This window comes from Bombina bombina, chromosome 6 (assembly GCF_027579735.1).
Source record: "Bombina bombina isolate aBomBom1 chromosome 6, aBomBom1.pri, whole genome shotgun sequence".
NCBI classification, from domain to species: domain Eukaryota; kingdom Metazoa; phylum Chordata; class Amphibia; order Anura; family Bombinatoridae; genus Bombina; species Bombina bombina.
The window spans coordinates 860,837,303-860,862,020 of NC_069504.1; the positions used below are offsets into that span (position 1 = coordinate 860,837,303).

General features: G+C 43.0%; 1 protein-coding gene across 5 annotated transcripts in view; it reads right to left on the bottom strand.

The window, feature by feature from the left end:
• Positions 1–24,718, bottom strand: part of CHD3 (chromodomain helicase DNA binding protein 3) — a 400,697-nt gene that overhangs the window by 185,703 nt on the left and 190,276 nt on the right. For all 5 annotated transcript variants that reach the window (XM_053718298.1, XM_053718299.1, XM_053718301.1 and 2 more), the window contains exons 28-30: positions 16,914–16,999; positions 16,509–16,642; positions 1,435–1,579 (exon numbers count right to left, since the gene is read on the bottom strand). In XM_053718298.1, the coding sequence (XP_053574273.1) occupies positions 1,435–1,579; positions 16,509–16,642; positions 16,914–16,999 (365 nt within the window). The remainder of the gene's footprint in view (positions 1–1,434; positions 1,580–16,508; positions 16,643–16,913; positions 17,000–24,718) is intronic.

A 24,718-nucleotide genomic window follows, 5' to 3' on the forward strand; every position in this document is an offset into this window, starting at 1 on the left:
AAGCACGCCCGGCCATAAGGTCGCGTCACTTCGAAAGGCTGTTATGTTCCAAAAGCCTAGTTAACACTACACATACGCAGATTGAATCACATAACAAACATGATTAACCCCCCCCCCCCGTTCAGTAATCCCCCTCAGGAGATATTAACCCTTGATTCCAAGATGCTAAAGGAGTCCCACTGAGACCCTGTATTTTTCATGTGAGTTCGTAGGAACAAATGAGTTACAGTACAATCATGAAGAAGTAAAATGAAACGATCTTACCGGAATCTACGCCGTGGAACAGGAACACGGCCCTTCAAGTGTGACAGATAGTAGCCTCGCCTCCGCAATGGACTTGAGAGAAGAAAGCAGGCAGCAAAGCGAAGTTCGACAATGCTGATTGCTTGTGGAGTTGTTAAAATGAGTCGGGATGATTTCACAGAAAGACTCTTCCTGCATCTCCGGACTCTAACTTTCATCCAAGCCCTCACTGAGGGACTGACAGGATTACTTAAAACTCCTGTCCCATGTCGAAGAGTACTACCCTCCATAAAAGACGAAAACAAACTTCTGACACTTCTCTGCCAACTTCCTGGGACAAAAGGCAAAGAATGACTGGGGGGTGAGGGGGGTGGGAGGAGTATTTAAGCCTTTGGCTGGGGTGTCTTTGCCTCCTCCTGGTGGCCAGGTTCTTATTTTCCCAAAAGTAATGAATGCAGCTGTGGCGGCGATGTCGGGAGCGGCAGATTAGGGGTTTATCACTTTAAAATAATGTTTGTGATGCGGGAGGGCCTCGGTTTAGGGGTTAATAGGTAGTTTATGGGTGTTGGTGTACTTTCTAAAACTTTAGTTATGAGTTTTATGTAACAGTTTTGTTTCGTAAATCTCATAACTACTGCTCTCAGATGGCGTTACGGATCTTGTCATTATAGGTTGTAAGGCAAGCTTTTTAGCCTCACTGCAAAACTCGTAATGGCTGCGCTATGGAAGTCCCATGAAAAACTTAATTTTTACGAGTGCGGGACTGTATATTAAGAGCAGAGACAAAACAGGACTTAGCCTATATATATATATATTCTATTGGGCTTTTTAAATGATATTTTATAAGTTTAAATTTGCTATATTTTGTTTTCTACTGTTAAATCTTTTATTATAAAGTGTTCATTGCATAAATTATAATGGCTTTAGCTCACACTAATTATATCAGCACTGCTTCATCATTCTAACCTTTCCGCTCTTTATCACAGCAATACATTATTTGCTACATTTTGGAACTTTCTATATTTAATAAGACATGTATATCAATTATTTAAAATTTTTATGCAACCATTGGTAATTATTACTACTGTGCTATATAAAACAGGCCATCTATATAACATTAATACCAGACAGAGCAACACAGGCAAATCAATAAAATTTTTATATCTTCATACTATAACATGATTAGTATACCTTTTTCTTTACTAGAGACATAACTCCAATGCGGGTCAGAACCTGCTGACGAGATAATCCCTCACGGGGGACACCATCTGCAAACGTCTCTGAACCATCAGCGCCAGGCTCACATAGGTGTCTCATAAAGAGAGACACATAGGCTCTAGTGAGTTAGGAAGACACAAAAAAGAGTCAAAATCTGAACAAAAATTAAAATAAAGAAGTTTGAGATACAGTATATAAAATTAAACACAAACACACAGTTTAAAAGCATAAGGATTTACTGATACTTCCCCTAAAAAAAACAAAAAACAATTTAGCACATGGCCAAACAAAAGACCCGAGACTTTAAAGTGGAACCTGAAATAATTCTCTGTGCTCTCGTCCTGTAAAAAATATGTTTGCAAATACAGATTCTGTTTTATCCCACATTCCAAAAAACCAAAGCTTTACCCACAATGTGCCAAAAAATATATAATTATTTAATTGAAATTGATAAACTTTGCATTAAAGAAATGACAAAATAACTCAGTTTTCAACATATCTGGGAGACCTGTTAACATATAGTTAACATACAGTAGTGAGAATCCATTTCTCTTCCTGGCTAGATGATAAAAACATAAATTATGCTTACCTGATAATTTCTTTTTCTTCTGATGGAAAGACTCCACAGCATTCATTACTTTTGGGAAATAAGAACCTGGCCACCAGGAGGAGGCAAAGACACCCCAGCCTAGGGCTTAAAAACTCCTCCCACTCCCCTCATCCCCCAGTCATTCTGCCGAGGAACAAGGAACAGTAGGAGAAATATCAGGGTGAAAAAGGTGCCCGAAGAATATAAGGACGCTCCACATAAAATTATGGGTGGGGAGCTGTGGACTCTTTCCATCAGAAGAAAAGGAAATTATCAGGTAAGCATAATTTATGTTTTTCTTCTTAAATGGAAAGAGTCCACAGCTGCATTCATTACTTTTGGGAAAACAATACCCAAGCTATAGAGGACACTGAATGCCAAGACAGGAGGGTACAATAGGCGGCCCATACTGAGGGCACCAGGCCTGAACCTCTACCCAATAGCCAACAGTCCTCCAGGAGACACCGTCGTCCAACAGACGGTCCCCCACCGCTCACCCCCCACAAATGAAGGGTACACCAGCCGAAACCCCAAGGGGACAAGGAAAGGAGAACCGAGGAACTGAAAGGTCCCCTAATACAAAAAAAGAACACTCCCAAGAGTGAGCCCAGCTCACAGAGACCCAAAGGGACCCAAACAGGGAAAGGAGGCCACGCCTATACCAAGCGAAACCCGGGATAAGACCGGGCACAGAGACAAAACAGACGTCTCTCCAACATACTGCAAGCACGGAATGCAACTAATGAGGAAAAGTCCTCCCAGTGTCTGACCATAGAATACCAAAGCATTCGACCATGAAAAAGTGTGTAATACACCCAGGTGAAAAGCCCCAAGTTTGAGAACAGAGGGTACTTGCGAGGAAGAAGAAGCAGTCAAGCAAGAAACAGAACGCAAAAGCAACCCCAGGACAGAGGGCACGCTCCAGGCAACCTAAGTCGCCGGACCTACACACAGGTCCCTAAAGAGGGGAACACAAAACCTCAATCAAGGTCCCCCGAGAAGGAGAGTATACCCTCAGAACCCGAAGGAAGAGTAAACCCTCTTCTGAAATCAATGGAGCAAGAGAAAGGAAAATCTAGACCCTAGCAGACTTAGCTAACAGGATAGACTAAACAAGCTCACACATCCAGAGGAGACTGCTACCCGAACGCAGCGCCTTAGACCGCTCGGCCATCCTGACCTGCAGACCCACACCCAGCTGGACCAACCCAGCCTCAGGGATCCAAGACAGGGGAACAAAAGAATCCCGAAACAGGTACAGGAACGAATATAAGGATAGCACAGTTTACCCACAGAGTACAAGTACAACCCGACTCTGAAAACAGACAACAAGGCCATAGACCTAAGGATCTATCAAAATAAAGGCCCAACAAGTCTGACTTGGAGCCAGCAAGACCCCAGGAGGAACCAATCCCACCTTTCTGCCTCCCATCCAGGAGAAGCCCCAAGCAAGGACTCCATCTCCATAGGGAGGAGAATATCCCCTAAAGAAAAGGGATGATACCGGAAGGGCAACAACTGTCCTCAAGGCCCGAAGTCACCGGCTAATGGGAAGATAAATTCCCAACCCAGATGTCCTAGAAAAGGACCCCCCTACAAGTAGCTTGCCAAGCAGAGGCACAGGCAACCCATTCGCCTGCAGAGCAGGGAATCCACGGGAACACTGGCAAGCTGACCAGGGGAATGCAACCCTAAGGCACACCAGAAATTGGACATCCAGCGCCAGCAGCTGAGTATGAACCAACAACCCTTGAGGCGCAAACCACACAGCTAACCACTAGATGACATGGGCTACTCTTGTGGCAAAGAGTAAAAAATACTCCGAAAACCTGGCCAACCAGATCAGGTCAGGTAGATGCATAGCAAGAACATAGCCCAATAACCCACTACCCTGGAACACCCGGACCAGCCCTGAGATCCAAGATTCCAAAACCACCCAAAACTGGGTCAGGAAAAAGGCCAAGCGAAGCTTCAGCAACCGGAAGTCTCAGGGAGAAGAACAGGTCCGGGCACCTAATAGTTCAGTCAAACCATACCCTAGAACTAAACACCCCAACTGGCCAAAAAGCCAGACATAAGGGATATGGATGCATATCCAGAGAATCCGGATAGCGAGAAAAACTCGAAAGCCCCGACCAAAGGAAGGAACCACTCCTAGCAAAAGTCCAACTCACCAAGGAGAAAGGCTAGTAGTCGTATGAAGATACTTCTCAAAGCCTCAGGACAACCAAGGGATACCTCGAGGTCAAAAAAATCCTACTAGCAGGACTAGTCTCCCTATCACCTCTGCACAAAGGACAAAAGAAAGAGAAAGGCACTAAGCCTACCCAGCTCCGGAAAACCCTGAGCTAAACAAAGTCCCCGCAGGGAACAACCATCACCCAGAAACACAGATCCCTAAAAGGAGATCCAACTCACAAGGAGACAATGGAAGAAGACCCAAAGGTCTCTTATAACTCAGACAGACAGTACACGTCAAAGAGTAAGAGCTGCATCTAGATACATTATAAACAGCTTCCGCGTACACCTGCAAGGTGTCAAGAGCGGCAACTGGTTTCAAACTGCAAACCTTCTGCATGCTAGACAGCTATCCTGTGCAAGCTGTTGGATTAAGCCCAAAAGGACAAATCCAGAGGCCCAAAAATGGACACAGAAGGACACAGAATCTGAAATCAAAATAGTCTCAGTATCAGAATCCTCCGTAACTGAATCTGAAACGAGCACAGTCTCAGCATCAGAATCCTCCATAACTGGATAGAGGAAATACCAATATGGACTAAAGTATGAAGAAAATAAAACGGCACCTAACACCCACAATGGCTGGGGCACTCACCACCTCCTATGACCAGACCCATGCGGACTAGAATATCTCCTTCTCCACACGGTCAGGAATGCGGAAAAAGGGAACAGAACATAACCACGCCCGAACACAAGGTGAACCGAACAGTCCAAAAAAGGGCGCCCAACCAAAAGGCTGTGTCACTTCCAAAGGCCTCAAAGTTCCAACCACAAGCTCATAAACATCATACATAAGCAGGTTGAATCGCATAACAAACATGATTATAAACCCCCATGTTCAATAACCCCCCTCAGGTGATATTAACCCTCAGGAACACAGCCTTTCAAGTGTGACGAATAGTGGCATCGCCTCCGCCATGGACTTGAGAGAAGAAAGCAGACAGTGGAGCGAAGTTCGACAACGGCGATTGCTTGAGTAGCTGTTAATATGGGTTGGGATGGTTTTGCAGAAAGACTCTCCCTGCATCTCCGGACTCTAACTTTAATCCAAGCCCTCACTGAGAGACTGACAGGACTACTTAAAACTTCTGTCCCATGCCGAAGAGTACTACCCTCCATAAGAGACAAAAAACAATAATTAAAAATTCTGACACATCTCTGCCAACCTCCTGGGACGAAAGGGAAAGAATGACTGGGGGATGAGGGGAGAGGGAGGAGTATTTAAGCCTTTGGCTGGGGTGTCTTTGCCTCCTCCTGGTGGTCAGGTTCTAATTTCCCAAAAGTAATGAATGCAGCTGTGGACTCTTTCCATTTAAGAAGAAAAAGATATTTTCTACTTTGTACTGTAAAATCTGTTTCCAACTTCAGGGTATTAAATGTATTAGAAATTTCTCCTTTAGGTTTAATTTTCCGCTAAAAATATCTGGTTTTATTTAATGAAATAACTACAATAATGAAGAACCAAAAACAATTAAGTCATACTCAGCGTTACAGCACATGAAAGCCCACCATGTTAGGTGTCTTTGTGTAGACTGCATTTAATATTGAACAATTTAGCTCATGGCCAAACAAAAGACACGAGACATGTAAAGTGGAACCTGGAATAATTCTCTGTGCTCTCTCGCCCTGTAAAAATTATCGGCTAAATTATGAGTTGTGCGTTAGGGTAAAAAAGCAGCCTTAAAAGGTCCTAACGCTGCTTTTTTACTACCGCTGCTATTACGAGTCTTGAAGGTTTAGGGTCAACGCACACTTCTTTGGCCTTACCGCAAAACGACTTACGTAAACTTCGTAAAGTCTTTTTTCTATGGGACTTCCATAGCGCTGATATTACGAGTCTGTCCTGGAAGGCCAAAAAGTGAGCGGTACACTCTACCCCGTCAAGAGTCCTAACGCATTTAAAAGTCAGTAGTTATGAGTTTTATGGTACAACGCCGTAACATAAAACTCATAACTAAAAAGTACACTAACACCCATAAACTACCTATTAACCCCTAAACCGAGACCCTCCCGCATCGCAAACACCAAATCTAATAGCCCTATTAAAATTAAAAAGCCCCCCCCCCCCCCCCAAAAAAAAAAAAACCTAGCCTAAACTACCAATAGCCCTTAAAAGGGCCTTTTGCGGGGCATTGCCCCAAAGTAATCAGCTCTTTTACATTAAAAAAGAAAATACAAACAACCCCCCCAACAGTAAAACCCACCACCCACACAACCAACCCCTCAAATAAAATACTAAAAAAAACTAAGCTCCCCATTGCCCTGAAAAGGGCATTTGGATGGGCATTGCCCTTAAAAGGGCAATTAGCTCTATTGTAGCCCAAAGTCCCTAACCTACAAATAAAACCCACCCAATACACCCTTAAAAAAACCTAACACTAACGCCCTGAAGATCGACTTACCAGGAGAAGTCTTCATCCAAGCCGGGCCGAAGTCCTCAACGAAGCCAGGAGAAGTCTTCATCCAAGCCGGGCGAAGTGGTCCTCCAGACGGGCAGAAGTCTTATCCAGACGGCATCTTCTATCTTCATCCATCCGGCGCGGAGCAGGTCCATCTTCAAGGCATCCGACAGGGAGCATCCTCTTCATCCGACGACTAAAGTTGAATGAAGGTACATTTAAGTGACGTCATCCAAGATGGCGTCCCTTAGATTCCGATTGGCTGATAGAATTCTATCAGCCAATCGGAATTAAGGTAGAAAAAATCCTATTGGCTGATGCATTCCGATTGGCTGATAGAATTCTATTAGCCAATCGGAATCTAAGGGACGCTATCTTGGATGACGTCACTTAAAGGTACCTTCAGTCAGTAAGAAGACTCCGGATGAAGAGGATGCTCCGCATCCGATGTCTTGAAGATGGACCCGCTCCACGTCGGATGGATGAAGATAGAAGATGCCATCTGGATGAAGACTTCTGCCCGTCTGGACGATCACTTCGCCCGGCTTGGATGAAGACTTCTCCCGGCTTCATTGAGGACTTTGGCCCGGCTTGGATGAAGACTTCTCCCGGTAAGTCGATCTTCAGGGGGTTAGTGTTAGGTTTTTTTTAAGGGTGTATTGGGTGGGTTTTATTTTTAGGTTAGGGACTTTGGGCTGCAATAGAGCTAACTGCCCTTTTAAGGGCAATGCCCATCCAAATGCCCTTTTCAGGGCAATGGGGAGCTTAGTTTTTTTTAGATAGTATTTTATTTGAGGGGTTGGTTGTGTGGGTGGTGGATTTTACTGTTGGGGGGGTTGTTTGTATTTTTTTTTTCAGGTAAAAGAGCTGATTACTTTGGGGCATTGCCCCGCAAAAGGCCCTTTTAAGGGCTATTGGTAGTTTAGGCTAGGGGGTTTATTTATTTTGGGGGGGCTTTTTTATTTTAATAGGGCTATTAGATTAGGTGTAATTAGTGTAAATATCTGTAATTTGTTTATTCTTTTTTGTAATTTAGTGTTTGTTTTTTTTTGTACTTAAGCTAATTTAATTTAGGCAATTGTATTTAATTTAGTTAATTTATTTAATTATAGTGTAGTGTTAGGTGTTATTCTAACTTAGGTTAGGTTTTATTTTACAGGTACTTTTGTATTTATTTTAGCTAGGTAGTTATTAAATAGTTAATAACTATTTAATAACTATTCTACCTAGTTAAAATAAACACAAACTTGCCTGTAAAATAAAAATAAACCCTAAGATAGCTACAATGTAACTATTAGTTATATTGCAGCTATCTTAGGGTTTATTTTACAGGTAAGTATTTATTTTTAAATAGGAATAATTTAGTTAATGATAGTAATTTTATTTAGATTTATTTTAATTATATTTAAGTTAGGGGGTGTTAGGGTTAGACTTAGGTTTAGGGGTTAATAACTAATATAGTGGCGGCGACGTTGGGGACGGCAGATTAGGGGTTAATAAATGTAGGTAGGTTGCGGCGACATTGGGAGCGGCAGATTAGGGGTTAATAAATAGTATGTAGGTGTCGGCGATGTTGGGGGCAGCAGATTAGGGGTTAATACATATAATGTAGGTGGCGGCGGTGTCCAGAGCGGCAGATAAGGGGTTAATAATTATAATGTAGGTTTCGGCGATGTCGGGGGTGGCATATTAGGGGTTAATAAGTGTAAGATTAGGGGTGTTTAGACGCAGGGTTCATATTAGGGTGTTAGGTGTAGACATAACTTTTATTTCCCCATAGGAATCAATGGGGCTGCGTTAAGGAGTTTTACGCTGCTTTTTTGCAGGTGTTAGACTTTTTTTTCAGACGGCTCACCCCGTTGATTCCTATGGGGAAATCGTGCACAAGCAGGTACGACCAGCTCACCACTGACTTAAGCAGCGCTGGTATTGGAGTGCGGTAATGAGCATAATTTTGCTCAACGCTCACTTCTTGTCTTTTAACGACGGGTTTCTGAAAACTCGTAATACCAGCGCTGCAGGTAAGTAAGCGGTGAGGGAAAACTGCTCGTTAGCACTGCATAGCCTCTAACGCAAAACTTGTAATCTAGGCCTAAGTTTGCAAATACAAATTCTGTTTTATCCCACATTCCAAAAAGCCAAAGCTTTACCCACAATGAGCCAAAAGAGATATAATTATATCATTGAAATTGATAAACCTTGCATTAAAGAAATGACAAAATAACTCAGTTGTCAACATATCTGAGAGACCTGTTAACATATAGTTAACATACAGTAGTGAGAATGCATTTCTCTTCCTTCCTAGATGATAAAGATATTTTCTACTTTGCACAATAAAATCTGTTTCCAACTACAGGGTATTAAATGTATGAGAAATTTAGGTTTAATTTTGTGTTAGAAATATCTGGTTTTATTTAATGAAATAACTATTATAAGGAAGAACAAAAACAAGTATAGTAAAGAGCCCCTTTAATGTTAAGTCATGTTCAGCGTTACAGCACATGAAAGCCCACCATGTAAGTGTCTTTGTGGAGACTGCATTTAATACGGAAACACTCCTCGTCTAAGAGAGTTATTCAAAACAAAGTGGATGGTCAAACAGGAGTAAAACATTTGTAGAATAGGGCACAAGTAACTTGCGTACCTGGATATGTGTATATATAAGTGCATTGGAAACCTTTGCAGTTAAGTAGATGAAAACATGTAAAAACAAAATTTATGCTTACCTGATAAATTTCTTTCTTTTGCGATGTACCGAGTCCACGGATTCATCCTAATTTGTGGGATATTGTCCTTCCTGACAGGAAGTAGCAAAGAGAGCACCACAGCAGAGCTGTCTATATAGCTCCCCCCTTAACTCCACCCCCCAGTCATTCGACCGAAGGCCAAGGAAGAAAAGGAGAAACAAGAAAAGGAGGGACAAGACAGGAACCTAAACGAAAGGCACCACTGCTTGCAAAACCTTACTCCCAAAAATAGCCTCCGAAGAAGCAAAAGTATGTGGAAGCTACCGCTCTAGTAGAATGAGCTGTAATCCTTTCAGGAGGCTGCTGTCCAGCAGTCTCATAAGCCAAACGGATGATGCTTTTCAGCCAAAAGGAAAGAGAAGTCGCCGTAGCCTTTTGACCCCTACGCTTTCCAGAATAGACAACAAAGAAGATGTTTGACGAAAATCTTTGGTTGCCTGCAAATAAAATTTCAAAGCACGAACCACATCCAAGTTGTGCAACAGACGTTCCTTCTTAGGACAAGGATTAGGACACAGAGAAGGAACAACAATTTCCGGATTGATATTCCTGTTAGTAACAACCTTAGGTAGGAACCCAGGCTTGGTACGCAAAATCACCTTATCAGCATGGAACACAAAATAAGGTGAGTCACATTGTAATGCAGATAGTTCAAAAACGCTTTGAGCTGAAGAGATAGCAACTAGGAACAAAACTTTCCAAGATAAAAGCTTAAAATCTATGGAATGCTTGGGTTCAAACGGAAACCCCTGAAGAACTCTAAGAACTAAATTTAGACTCCATGGCGGAGCAATAGGTTTAAACACAGGCTTAATTCTAACTAAAGCCTGACAAAAAGCCCGAACGTTTGGAACATCTGCCAGACGCTTGTGCAACAAAATAGACAGAGCAGATATCTGTCCCTTTAGGGAACTAGCTGATAATCCTATCTCCAATCCCTCTTGGAGAAAAGACAAAATCCTAGGAATCCTGATTTTACTCCAGGAGAAGCCTTTGGATTCGCACCAAAAAAGATATTTACGCCATATCTTATGATAAATTTTCCTGGTAATAGGCTTTCGAGCCTGAATCAAGGTATTTATGACTGACTCAGAGAAACCCCGCTTTGATAGAATCAAGTGCACAATCTCCAAGCAGTCAGCTGCAGAGAAATTAGATTTGGATGCTTGAATGGACCTTGAATCAGAAGGTTCTGTCTCAATGGCAGAGACCATGGTGGAAGGGATGACATGTCCACCAGGTCTGCATACCAAGTCCTGCGTGGCCACGCAGGCGCTATCAAAATCACAGATGCTCTCTCCTGTTTGATTCTGGCAATCAGACGTGGAAGGAGAGGGAAAGGTGGAAACACATAAGCCAGGTTGAACGACCAGGGTACTGCTAGAGCATCTATCAGTACAGCCTGAGGATCCCTTGACCTGGAGCCGTAACAAGGAAGTTTGGCGTTCTGACGAGACGCCATCAGATCCAACTCTGGTGTGCCCCATAGCCGAACCAGCTGACCAGCAAACACCTCCGGATGGAGTTCCCACTCCCCCGGATGAAAAGTCTGACGACTTAGAAAATCTGCCTCCCAGTTCTCTTCACCTGGGATATAGATCGCTGACAGATGGCAAGAGTGAGCCTCTGCCCATTGGATTATCCTTGAGATCTCTATCATCGCTAAGGAACTCTTTGTTCCGCCCTGATGATTGATATAAGCCACAGTCGTGATGTTGTCCGACTGAAACCTGATGAATCTGGCCGAAGCCAGCTGAGGCCATGCCTGGAGAGCATTGAATATCGCTCTTAATTCCAGAATATTTATCGGTAGGAGAGCCTCTTCCCGAGTCCACAAACCCTGAGCTTTCAGGGAATTCCAGACTGCACCCCAGCCCAGAAGACTGTCGTCTGTCGTGACTATAACCCATTCTGGCCTGCGGAAACACATTCCCTGGGACAGATGATCCTGTGACAACCACCAAAGAAGACAGTCTCTGGTCTCTTGATTCAGATTTATCTGAGGAGATAAATCCACATAATCCCCATTCCACTGATTGAGCATGCATAGTTGCAGTGGTCTGAGATGCAAGCAAGCAAACTGAACTATGTCCATTGCCGCTACCATTAGTCCGATTACCTCCATACACTGAGCCACTGATGGCCGAGGAATGGAATGAAGAGCTCGGCAGGTGGACAAAATCTTTGATTTCCTGACCTCCAAAATATTTTCATGTCCACCGAGTCTATCAGAGTCCCTAGAAATGAAACTCTTGTGAGGGGGGAAAGAGAACTCTTTTTTACGTTCACTTTCTACCCGTGAGACCTTAGAAAGGCCAACACTAAGTCCGTGTGAGACTTGGCTAGTTGGAAGGACGATGCTTGAATTAGAATGTCGTCTAGATAAGACGCCACTGCTATGCCCTGTGGCCTTAGAACCGCCAGAAGGGACCCTAGCACCTTCGTGAAGATTTGCGGCGCTGTGGCCAACCCGAAAGGAAGATCCACAAACTGATAATGCTTGTCCAGAAAGGCGAACCTGAGAAACTGGTGATGATCTTTGTGTATAGGAATGTGTAGATACGCATCCTTTAAGTCCACGGTGGTCATATATTGACCCTCCTGGATCAATGGTAAGATAGTCCGAATGGTCTCCATCTTGATAGATGGAACTCTTAGGAATTGGTTTAGGATCTTGAGATCCAGAATTGGTCTGAAGGTTCCCTCCTTTTTGGGAACTATAAACAGATTGGAGTAGAACCCCTACCCCTGTTCTGCTTTTGGAACTGGGCAGATCACTCCCATGGTAAAAAGGTCTTCTACACAGCGTAAGAACGCCTCTCTTTTTGTCGGGTTTACAGACAATTGAGAAAGATGGAACCTCCCCCTTGGAGGGGAATCCTTGAAATCTAGAAGGTATCCCTGGGTTACAATTTCTACTGCCCAGGAATCCTGAACGTCTGTTGCCCAGGCCTGAGAAAAGAGAGAGAGTCTGCCCCCTACTAGATCCGGTCCCGGATCGGGGGCTACCCCTTCATGCTGACTTAGTGGCAGCAGCAGGCTTTTTGGCCTGTTTACCCTTGTTCCAAGCCTGATTAGGTCTCCAGGTTGGCTTGGATTGAGCAAAGTTCCCCTCTTGCTTAGCAGCAGGGGAAAAGGTAGAGGGACCACTCTTGAAGTTTCGAAAGGAACGAAAATTATTTTGTTTGGTCCTTGTCTTATTTGACTTATCCTGAGGGAGGGTATGACCCTTCCCTCCAGTAATGTCTGAAATGATCTCTTTCAATGCAGGACCAAATAGGGTCTTACCTTTGAAAGGGATGGACAAAAGCTTAGATTTAGATGACACATCAGCTGACCAGGACTTAAGCCATAACGCTCTACGTGCTAAAATGGCAAAACCTGAATTCTTAGCCGCTAATTTAGCAAGATGAAAAGCGGCGTCTGTAATAAAAGAATTAGCCAACTTAAGAGTCTTAATTCTGTGCAAAATATCATTTAGTGGGGTCTCCATCTGAAGAGCCTCTTCTAGAGCCTCAAACCAAAAGGCAGCTGCAGTGGTTACAGGAACAATGCATGCTTTAGATTGAAAAAGAAAACCTTGATGAACAAAAATTTTCTTTAGGATACCCTCTAATTTTTTATCCATAGGATCAATGAAAGCACAACTGTCTTCAATAGGTATAGTTGTACGCTTAGCCAAGGTAGAAATAGCTCCCTCCACCTTAGGGACCGTCTGCCATGAGTCCTTTATGGTGTCAGAAATGGGAAACATTTTCTTAAAAACAGGAGGGGGAGAGAACGGAATACCTGGTTTATCCCACTCCTTAGTAACAATGTCCGAAATCCTCTTAGGGACCGGAAACACATCAGTGTAAACAGGAACCTCTAAATATTTGTCAATTTTACACAATTTCTCTGGAACTACAATAGGGTCCCAATCATCCAGAGTAGCTAAAACCTCCCTGAGCAATAAGCGGAGGTGCTCTAGCTTAAATTTAAATGCCGTCATATCTGAATCTGTTTGAGAGAACATCTTTCCTGAATCAGAAATCTCTCCCTCAGACAGCAAATCCCTCATCCCTACTTCAGAACATTGTGAGGGAAAATCGGATACGGCTACTAAAGCGTCAGAAGGCTCAGCATTTGTTCTTAACCCAGAGCTACTGCGCTTCCCTAACAACCCTGGCAATTTAGATAAAACCTCTGTGAGGGTAGTATTCATAAATGAAGCCATATCTTGCAAGGTGAAAGAATTAGACGCACTAGAAGTACTTGGCGTCACTTGTGCAGGCGTTACTGGTTGTGACACTTGGGGAGAACTGGATGGCAAAACCTGATTTCCTTCTGTCTGAGAATCATCTAATGCCAAACTTTTATAAGTCAAAATATGCTGTTTGCAATTTATAGACATATCAGTACAAGTGGGACACATTCTAAGAGGGGGTTCCACAATGGCTTCTAAACAAATTGAACAATGAGTTTCCTCAGTGTCAGACATGTTTAACAGACGAGTAATAAAGCAAGCAAGCTTGGAAAACACTTTATTTAATGAAAAAAACACAATTTGCAACGGTACTCTGCCTTTAAGAGAAAAAAAGGCATACACAAACTGCAAAACTGCTTAAAATTGCTTCAATTTTTCTGAAATTTTAACAGTGTACCCACTAAGCTTTAGAAGGATTGCACAAGTTAATAAGCAATAAACCCCCAAATGAAAAAAACGGATTGAAATATGTATAAAACCGGTTAGAACCCCCTAAAGCACCTTGCCACAGCTCTGCTGTGGCCCTACCTGCCCTTAGGAAGCGATAATATGGGGTTTAAAGCTTCAATTAGTCCCTCAGAAGACTCTCAGGACCTCAGGAGAAGTTGCTTGCTGCTTGTAAATGTAGGCCCCGCCCACATCACTCGATGTTGCTGGGGCCTACACAAAACTAACAAAGCCTGCCTGAAAGCCATGTGGGTTATAAATAACCCCAAAGAACCCTCAAGCAAATGTCCCATAAAACACAAAATGTTACTCCCAGACACAAAAACGTTTGTCCCAAATTCACATAACAAACTGAGTGCCCACAAAAAAATTAAACCCTTTATGCAAGCTAGTAAAAACCTCTGATAACACTAGGATTACTGCTTACCCTTCCCCTAATGGGGACACTGTCAGCCTTTCTGAGCTAACACAGTCTCTGCAGAAAATATGACTGAACATACCTCATTGCTGTATAGCAAGAAACTGTTCCTCACACTGAAGTTTTCCTATACTCCTCAGCTTCTGTGGGAACAGCAGTGGACCTTAGTTACAAATGCTAAGATCATAATCCTCCAGGCAGAAATCTTCATCTATGTCCTGCCTGAGAGTAAATAGTACAACACCGGTACCATTTAAAAATAAAATAAAAATAAAAAAATAACTCTTGATTGAAGGTAAAATAAAAACTAACAGTTTAACACCTCTTCTCTTTACCCTTCCAGCTTAGAGCCAGCAAAGAGAATGACGGGGCGTGGAGTTAAGGGGGGAGCTATATAGACAGCTCTGCTGTGGTGCTCTCTTTGCTACTTCCTGTTAGGAAGGACAATATCCCACAAGTTAGGATGAATCCGTGGACTCGGTACATCATGCAAAAGAAAGCATATTTATGCAATATTCATTTTTAATAAAGGGTTATACTGTTTATTTACTGTAAATATTGCACATAGCAGAATATGTTCTAAGTATTTATTAACAGATATTCCTAAATATATATCTGTATTAGGGCTGCACGATTAATTGCATGATGCGATCAATCGCGATTTTAAATCGCGGGAGTATGCGATTTTTTTCATAAAAAGAAAATCCTCCCATGTGACTGACTGTACTGCATTGAAGATTGTTTTTGTAATAAAAAAAATTTCATACTGCCGTGATTTAAAATCGCGATTAATCGCATCATACGATTAATCGTGCAGCCATAGTACATACTCTAAGTTTCAGACTGCAGACGTCCCTAGGGGGAAATATAAGTAAGTGACTTTCCCTCCTCTTCACTCTCCTGCATGGGCTCTGCTTTTAGACATCAATTGATCGGCTGCTACTGAGATCACAAACCGAACACGTTTTTATTTAAAAAAAATCGCATACTCCCGCGATTTAAAATCGTGGCGATTTAAAATCGCGATTAATCGCATCATGCAATTAATCGTGCAGCCCTAATCTGTATATATCTATACATGTATATAATCGGGTATAGATATATATTGTACCAAAATACCATCAGGTATATATAGAAATATTTATTTATGAATAAATTGAACATTTTCTTCTATGTGAAATATTCATATTCTCATATCGTTAGCTCACTTTTGCTCTATTTACATCTATGGGGGAATAGGTTGTCAGGTGCGATATTCTAATTTCGGCTTTTTGCACTCGCCGGGTTAGTGCATGAGCGAAAACAGTTTACTTTCAACTGATAATATGAACGCAACCCGACGAATGCAAAAAGCATAGTTATAGCACAGTTAACACTCAAGCAGGAACGTTAATTAGTGCTCCACTCGTAATCTGGCCCATAGTCAGGAGAAGTTATTTAAAAAGCCTGCAACACTCCATTATACACAATCTAAAATGGTAATAAGAAAAAAGACTGACAGATATAAAAGAATAGTAAACAATGTGTAAATATGGAGAAAACAGACTTTGAAAGAGAACAGGAAATAACAAAAGTGAGAAGAAATGCAATAGTTTGTGGTTTCCCATCAGACATGCCTAGGCATCTTAACCCACGTGTATGTGTTATGATATATAACCATTGTTCTGCAACAGATGGTGGGAATCAGACACCTCAGTTCTTTCCCAAATGTATACCTGAGTGCAGAGTATAATGTGCATCTGTCTGAGGGAGGGGCAAGTATCTTAATTACACCCTCCAGGAAACAGACCAAGAGCAACTAAGCGGGCATCAGATGAGTAAGAGCGTCATCATGTGGGAACATGTATCCATTACTGTGATTAGGAGTAGGTTTCATTTGTATTGTTGCTGCATATTTAGAAAGTGCCATCACAAATGTGTGATAGAGAGACAAACGCTACTGCTATCAATTAATGCCACTTACTTGAATTCTTTCTCAGACTTGCCTCGCAGGTCTCTCACCAGCCAGTGTGTGGTAAAAGCATCTTGAGGAGGCATCCCCCAGCGCATAACTGCATTCAAAAAAGCTTTACGCTGTCTTGTGTTGAATCCCAGGACCTAAGCAAAAGAGGTATCAAAGAACCCTTATACCATTTATGTACACTATAGACACACCATATATGAAATGTTCAAAATAATGACATATACACACAAATACAAAGAGTATGCGCAATGTGCTGTCATATTTATAGATGGAACCTTGTTGATGTAATTTACATTCTGTTAGCCTTTTCCTTGAAACACAAATTTACAATAATTATATATTTCCATAAATGTATATGAGCACATGATTTACATCCCAGTACACAAATAATAGTTTCAGCATTACCTCTATGTTCCCTCCGACCCTCGCCAGGAGAGGTGGCAGGGGTTTATCTTTCTCATTGCGTAGCTGTCTGCGAGACTGCCTCCGACCTACAAGAAAGAAGCAGACCATTAAAGGGACAGTAAACACTGTATACTTTATTTATTTAGCCATCTTCCCATGTAAATTAGCTATCTAAATTGTTGATTTCTCAAATTCTCTGAACTGAAAATTCAAACTGCAAACGTATCAAGGCTAACCGTGCTACACATATTTCCCTAAATGACTTCAACAGGTAACAAAACAATGCAATCAATATTAAAGGGACAGTAAAGTCAAATTGAACGTATGTTATTACGATATAGTGCTATTTTAAACAACTTATTGTCATTATGTAATTTGCTTTGTTCTCTTGGTAACCTTTGTTGAAAATCATACCTGAATAGGCTCGGGGGCATCAACAAACTTCTTTGAGATATCTGCTCTTTGGTGGCTGCAAATATATGCCTCTTGTCATTGTATCAACCAATGTGTTCAGCTAGTGCATTGATGTTCCTTCAACACAGGATCCCAAGAGAATAAATTCACACCTTGCTTGCTGCAATTGTTTTTTATGTTCCTTTAACAGAATAATCAAGGCTAGTGTCTACTCCAGAAACAAGCCTGGTTTGGCCTCTTCAAATAAAGCAAGAAGTGGGCAATGTTTAACTATTAAAAAACAATTGCAGCAAGCAAGGTGTGAATTTGTTCAAAAGGTTTAGACTTGCCTTATATGTTTTTCTATAGCAAGGCAACGGAAAAGAAAATTTATGCTTACCTGATAAATGTATTTCTTTTTTGACACAATGAGTCCACGGATCATCTTAATTACTAATGGGATATTCACCTCCTGGTCAGCAGGAGGAGGCAAAGAGCACCACAGCAGAGCTGTTAAATAGCTCCTCCCCTCCCTCCCACTCCAGTCATTCGACCGAAGTTAGGAAGAGAAAGGAAAAGCCAAGGTGCAGAGGTGTCTGAAGTTTACAATAACCCATAACCTGTCTAAAAGAATAGGGCAGGCCGTGGACTCATCGTGTCAAAAAATAAATAAATTTATCAGGTAAGCATAAATTTTCTTTTCTTTTTTAAGACACGATGAGTCCACGGATCATCTTAATTACTAATGGGATTCAATACCTAAGCTAGAGTACACAGATGATATGGGAGGGACAAGACAGGGAACCTAAACGGAAGGCACCACTGCTTGAAGAACCTTTCTCCCAAAAGCGGCCTCAGCCGAGGCAAAAGTGTCAAATTCGTAGAACTTTGAAAAAATGTGAAGAGAGGACCAAGTTGCAGCCTTGTAAATATGTTCCACAGAAGCTTCATGTTTGAACGCCCATGAGGAAGCAACAGCCCTCGTGGAATGAGCCATAACTCTCTCGGGAGGCTGCTGTCCAGCAGTCTCATATGCAAGATGTATTAAACTCTTCAGCCAAAAAGAAAGAAGTAGCCGTAGCTTTCTGTCCCTTACGTTTTCCTGAGAAAACCACAAACAAAGAAGAAGACTGACGAAAAATCCTTAGTCGTCTGCAGGTAAAACTTTAAAGCACGGACCACGTCCAAATTGTGCAGAAGTCTTTCCTTCTGAGAAGAAGGATTAGGACACAAGGAAGGAACAACAGTCTCCTGATTAATGTTCCAATCAGAAACAACCTTAGGAAGAAATCCTAATTTAGTACGTAAGACTACCTTATCTGAATGGAAAATAAGATAAGGAGGCACATACTGTAATGCCGAGAGCTCTGACACTCTCCGAGCAGAAGAAATAGCAACAAGAAAAAAAACTTTCCAAGATTAACAACTTAATATCTAAGGAATGCATAGGCTCAAACGGAGCCCCTTGAAAAACTTTGAGAACTAAATTAAGACTCCATGGAGGAGTAACTGGTTTGAACACAGGCCTGATCCTGACCAAGGCCTGACAGAATGATTGTACATCTGGAACATCTGCCAGACGTTTGTGTAACAAAATAGATAAGGCAGAGATTTCGTCAATAAACCTTCCTCCAAACCCTCTTGGAGAAAGGACAAAATTCTAGGAATCCTAACTCTACTCAATGAGTAGCCCGTGGATTTGCACCAATAGAGATATTGACGCCATATCTTATGGAAAATCTTTCTAGTTACAGGTTTACGAGCCTGAATCATGGTCTCTCTGACCGAGTCAGAAAAACCCCGCTTGGATAAAATTAAGCGTTCAATCTCCAAGCAGTCAGCTTCAGAGAAACTAGATTTGGGTGAAGGAAGGGCCCTTTAAGTAGAAGGTCCTTTCTCAACGAAAGTCTCCAAGGTGACAGATATGATATGTCCACCAGATCTGCATACCAAATCCTGCGAGGCCAAGCCGGTGAAATGAAGATTACCAATGCCCTCTCCTGCTTGATTCGAGCAATGACCCGAGGAAGAAGAGCAAACGGAGGAAATAGGTATGCTGCAGCTAGACTGAAGGTCCAAGAAACCGCCAGAGCATCAATCAGCTCCGCCTGGGGGTCCCTGGACCTCGACCCGTATCTCGGGAGCTTGGCATTCTGTTGAAATGCCATGAGATCTAATTCCGGCTGACCCCACCTGAAAATCAGGCTGGAGAACACTTCCGGATGGAGTTCCCACTCCCCCAGATGAAAGGTCTGCCTGCTCAGAAAGTCCGCCTCCCAGTTGTCCACCCCTGGGATGTGGATCGCCGACAGGCAACAAGAAAGGGCCTCCGCCCACTGAATTATCTTGGTTACCTCTGTCATCGCTAAGGAACTCCTCGTTCCTCCCTGATGATTGATGTAATGTCCGACTGGAACCTGATAAACTGGACCGAGGCTAACTGAGGCAAGGCCAGAAGAGCATTGAAGATCGCTCTCAGCTCCAGGATGTTTATGGAAAGAACAGACTCCGACTGAGTCCACACTCCCTGAGCCTTTAGGGAACCCCAGACTGCTCCCCACCCTAGAAGGCTGGCGTCTGTTGTCACAATTACCTAAGATGGTCTGCGAAAGCAGGTTCCCTGGTAAAGATGATCCAGAGACAACCACCATTGAAGAGAATCCCTTGTCTCCTGCTCCAGTAGTATTCGAGGAGACAAATCCGTATAATCTCCGTTCCATTACCTGAGCATGCTTAACTGCAGGGATCTGAGATAGAACCGAGCAAACGGGATGATGTGCCGCTACCCTCAGCCCGATTAACTCCATGCACTGAGCCACTGATAGCCGCGGAGTGGACTGAAGGGCTAAACAAGAATCGAAAATCTTTAATTTCCTGACTTCTGTCAGAAAAATCTTTATTGATAGGGAATCTATTATGGTTCCCAAGAAGTAACCCTTGTCTTTGGGACTGAGGAACTCTTTCTCAAATATACCTTCCTCTCGTGAAATCCATGTGGGATCTTGCTTGTTGTAAGGATGGTGCCTGGACTAGGATGTCGTCCAGATAGGGCGCCAATGCAATGCCCCTTAACCGAAGCACCGTCAACAGTGATCCCAGAACCCTTGCTTAGAAACTTGTGATGATCCCTGTGAATGGGAACATGCAGATACGCATCCTTTAAATCCACGGTTGTCATAAATTGACCCTCTTGGATCAAAGGGAGAATGGAACGAATAGTTTCCATCTGAGGACGGTACTCTGAGAAATTTGTTTAGACCTTTGAGATCTAAAATAGGTCTGAAGGTTCCCTCTTATTTGGAAACCACAAACAGGTTGGAATAAAATCCCAGACCCTGTTCCTGAAACTGAACAGGAACTATCACTCCCATGTCAGAGAGATCTCCTACGCAGAGTAAGAACGCCTCTCTTCTACTGCAGATAATCTTGAAAACAAAGACCTGCCCCTGGGAGAAAAAATCCTGAACTCTATATTGTATCCCTGGGATACAAAATCCTCCCGGATTGGGGACAGGCCTGTCATGCTGACTTTGATTCATCAGCAGGATTCTTGGATTGCTTTCCCCTATTCCAAGATTGACTGGGTCAACAGTAAAGTTTGGACCGCTCCTGCTTGGAAGAAAGAGTTGAACGACTTCCTTTGAAAGATCGAAAGGAACTAAACTAAACTGACAACTGCTTTCTTATCCTGAGGGAAGGAATTACCCTTACCTTTTGTAATATCAGAGAGAATTTCCGTTAAAACAGAACCAAACAAGGTCTTCCCCTTGTAGGGAATCACCAAAAATTTATACTCGGATGAGGCATTCACAGTCTTAACGTTCTGCGGGCATTATGGCAAAACCTGAAATCCTAGCTCCCAGTTTAAAAACCTTGAAGTGGAGCATCTGACATAAAGGCGTTGGCTAACTTAATTGCCTCAACCCTATCCTGGATTCATTTGAGAGGAGTCTCTGTCCTAATAGAACAGACAACGCATCAACCAGTATGCCACCGCACTGGTGACAAAACAATACAAACCGCAGGTAGTTGTAACTCTAACGTACACACAATCCCTGGGTACCATTGGAAAAACTCCTTGATAGAGTCTGCTAAATCTGGAGAAAAGGGGATACCCAGTTTCTCCCTATCCTTCCAATCATCCTTGTAAAGATTGCTGGACTTAAAGGAATTGACTACGCCGGTGAAGTCGGCGTCATCCAGGGTAGCTCAAACCTCCTAAAATAACCAACGGAGCTGTTCAAGCTTAAACTGAAAGAAAAAACTTCAGTATCAGACAAAGGAATTTCACAGACAGAGTCTGAGCTTTCCCCCTTATATACTACCAAATTATACTCCTCATGCTTCAGGGAGGAAAATTCGGAATAGATACAACTGTATTAGCAACATTTACTCAAGCGTTTTCCCTACAGCATGGGAAAAACAGACCATACAACAGATATCGCTTAAATGATCCTATGGAAGCGATGTCTTGACTAATAACTCCAGGTGAAGTTTGTGAGGAAGCGCAGGCACTGCATGTGTGGGCTATAAAAAAAATTGTACATTTGCGAGAAAACAGAATTTATGCTTACCTGATAAATTACTTTCTCCAACAGTGTGTCCGGTCCACGGCGTCATCCATAACTTGTGGGAATATTCTCTTCCCCAACAGGAAATGGCAAAGAGCACAGCAAAAGCTGTCCATATAGTCCCTCCTAGGCTCCGCCCACCCCAGTCATTCGACCGACGGACAGGAGAAAAACAGGAGAAACCATAGGGTGCCGTGGTGACTGTAGATAAAGAAAGAAATTAATCCAACCTGATTAAAAAACCAGGGCGGGCCGTGGACCGGACACACCGTTGGAGAAAGTAATTTATCAGGTAAGCATAAATTCTGTTTTCTCCAACATTGGTGTGTCCGGTCCATGGCGTCATCCATAACTTGTGGGAACCAATACCAAAGCTTTAGGACACGGATGAAGGGAGGGAGCCAATCAGGTTACCTAAACGGAAGGCACCACGGCTTGCAAAACCTTTCTCCCAAAAATAGCCTCCGAAGAAGCAAAAGTATCAAATTTGTAGAATTTGGCAAAAGTGTGCAGGGAAGACCAAGTCGCTGCCTTACATATCTGATCAACAGAAGCCTCGTTCTTGAAGGCCCATGTGGAAGCCACAGCCCTAGTAGAGTGAGCTGTGACGCGTTCAGGAGGCTGCCGTCCGGCAGTCTCATAAGCCAATCGGATGATGCTTTTCAGCCAAAAGGAAAGAGAGGTAGCAGTAGCTTTTTGACCTCTCCTCTTGCCAGAATAAACGACAAACAGAGAAGACGTTTGTCTGAAATCCTTTGTTGCTTCTAAATAGAACTTTAAAGCACGAACTACATCTAAATTTTGTAACAAACGTTCCTTCTTTGAAACTGGATTCGGACACAAAGAAGGCACAACTATTTCCTGGTTAATATTCTTGTTGGAAACAACCTTTGGAAGAAAACCAGGTTTAGTACGCAAAACAACCTTATCTGAATGGAACACCAGATAGGGCGGATTACACTGCAGAGCAGATAACTCAGAAACTCTTCTAGCAGAAGAAATAGCAACCAAAAACAGAACTTTCCAAGATAACATCTTGATATCTATGGAATGTAGAGGTTCAAACGGAACCCCTTGAAGAACTGAAAGAACTAATTTCAGACTCCATCGAGGAGTCAGAGGTCTGTAAACAGGCTTGATCCTGACCAAAGCCTGAACAAAAGCTTGAACATCTGGCACAGCTGCCAGTCGTTTGTGTAACAAGACAGATAAAGCAGAAATCTGTCCCTTTAGAGAACTCGCTGATAATCCCTTATCCAAACCTTCTTGAAGAAAAGAAAAGATCCTAGGAATTTTGATCTTACTCCATGAGAATCCCTTGGATTCACACCAACAGATATATCTTTTCCATATTTTATGGTAAATTTTTCTAGTTACAGGTTTTCTGGCTTGTACCAGAGTATCTATCACAGAATCCGAAAACCCACGCTTAGATAAAATCAAGCGTTCAATTTCCAATCCGTCAGCTGGAGGGAAACTAGATTTGGATGTTCGAATGGACCCTGTACAAGAAGATCCTGCCTCAAAGGTAGCTTCCATGGTGGAGCCGATGACATATTCACCAGGTCTGCATACCAAGTCCTGCGTGGCCACGCAGGAGCTATCAAGATCACCGAGGCCCTCTCCTGTTTGATCCTGGCTACCAGCCTGGGAATGAGAGGAAACAGTGGAAACACATAAGCTAGGTTGAAGGCCCAAGGCGCTACTAATGCATCCACTAGAGTCGCCTTGGGATCCCTGGATCTGGACCCGTAGCAAGGAACCTTGAAGTTCTGATGAGACGCCATCAGATCCATGTCTGGAATGCCCCATAATTGAGTCAACTGGGCAAATATCTCCGGGTGGAGTTCCCACTCCCCCGGATGGAATGTCTGATGAATCAGATAATCCGCCTCCCAGTTTTCCACTCCTGGGATGTGGATCGCAGATAGGTGGCAGGAGTGATCCTCCGCCCATTTTATGATTTTGGTCACTTCTCTCATCGCCAGGGAACTCCTTGTTCCCCCCTGATGGTTGATGTAAGCAACAGTCGTCATGTTGTCTGATTGGAATCTTATGAATCTGGCCTTTGCTAGTTGAGGCCAAGAGCTGAGAGTATTGAATATCGCTCTCAGTTCCAGAATGTTTATCGGGAGAAGAGACTCTTCCCGAGACCATAGACCCTGAGCTTTCAGGGAGTCCCAGACCGCGCCCCAGCCCACTAGACTGGCGTCGGTCGTGATGATGACCCACTCTGGTCTGCGGAAGCTCATTCCCTGGGACAGGTGATCCTGGGTTAGCCACCAACGGAGTGAGTCTCTGGTCTTCTGATCTACTTGAATCATTGGAGACAAGTCTGTATAGTCCCCATTCCACTGTTTCAGCATGCACAGTTGTAATGGTCTTAGATGAATTCGCGCAAAAGGAACTATGTCCATTGCTGCAACCATCAACCCTACTACTTCCATGCACTGAGCTATTATTGTCCCCAAGAAGGGAACTCTTGTCGACAGAGACAGGGAACTTTTTTCTATGTTCACCTTCCATCCGTGAGATCTGAGAAAGGCCAGAACGATGTCTGTGTGAGCCTTTGCCTTTGAAAGCGACGACGCTTGTATCAGAATGTCGTCCAAGTAAGGTGCCACTGCAATGCCCCTTGGTCTTAGAACCGCTAGAAGAGACCCGAGTACCTTTGTGAAAATCCTTGGAGCAGTGGCTAGCCCGAATGGGAGAGCCACAAACTGGTAATGTTTGTCCAGAAAGGCGAACCTTAGGAACTGATGATGATCTTTGTGGATAGGAATATGTAGATACGCATCCTTTAAATCCACGGTAGTCATAAATTGACCCTCCTGGATTGTA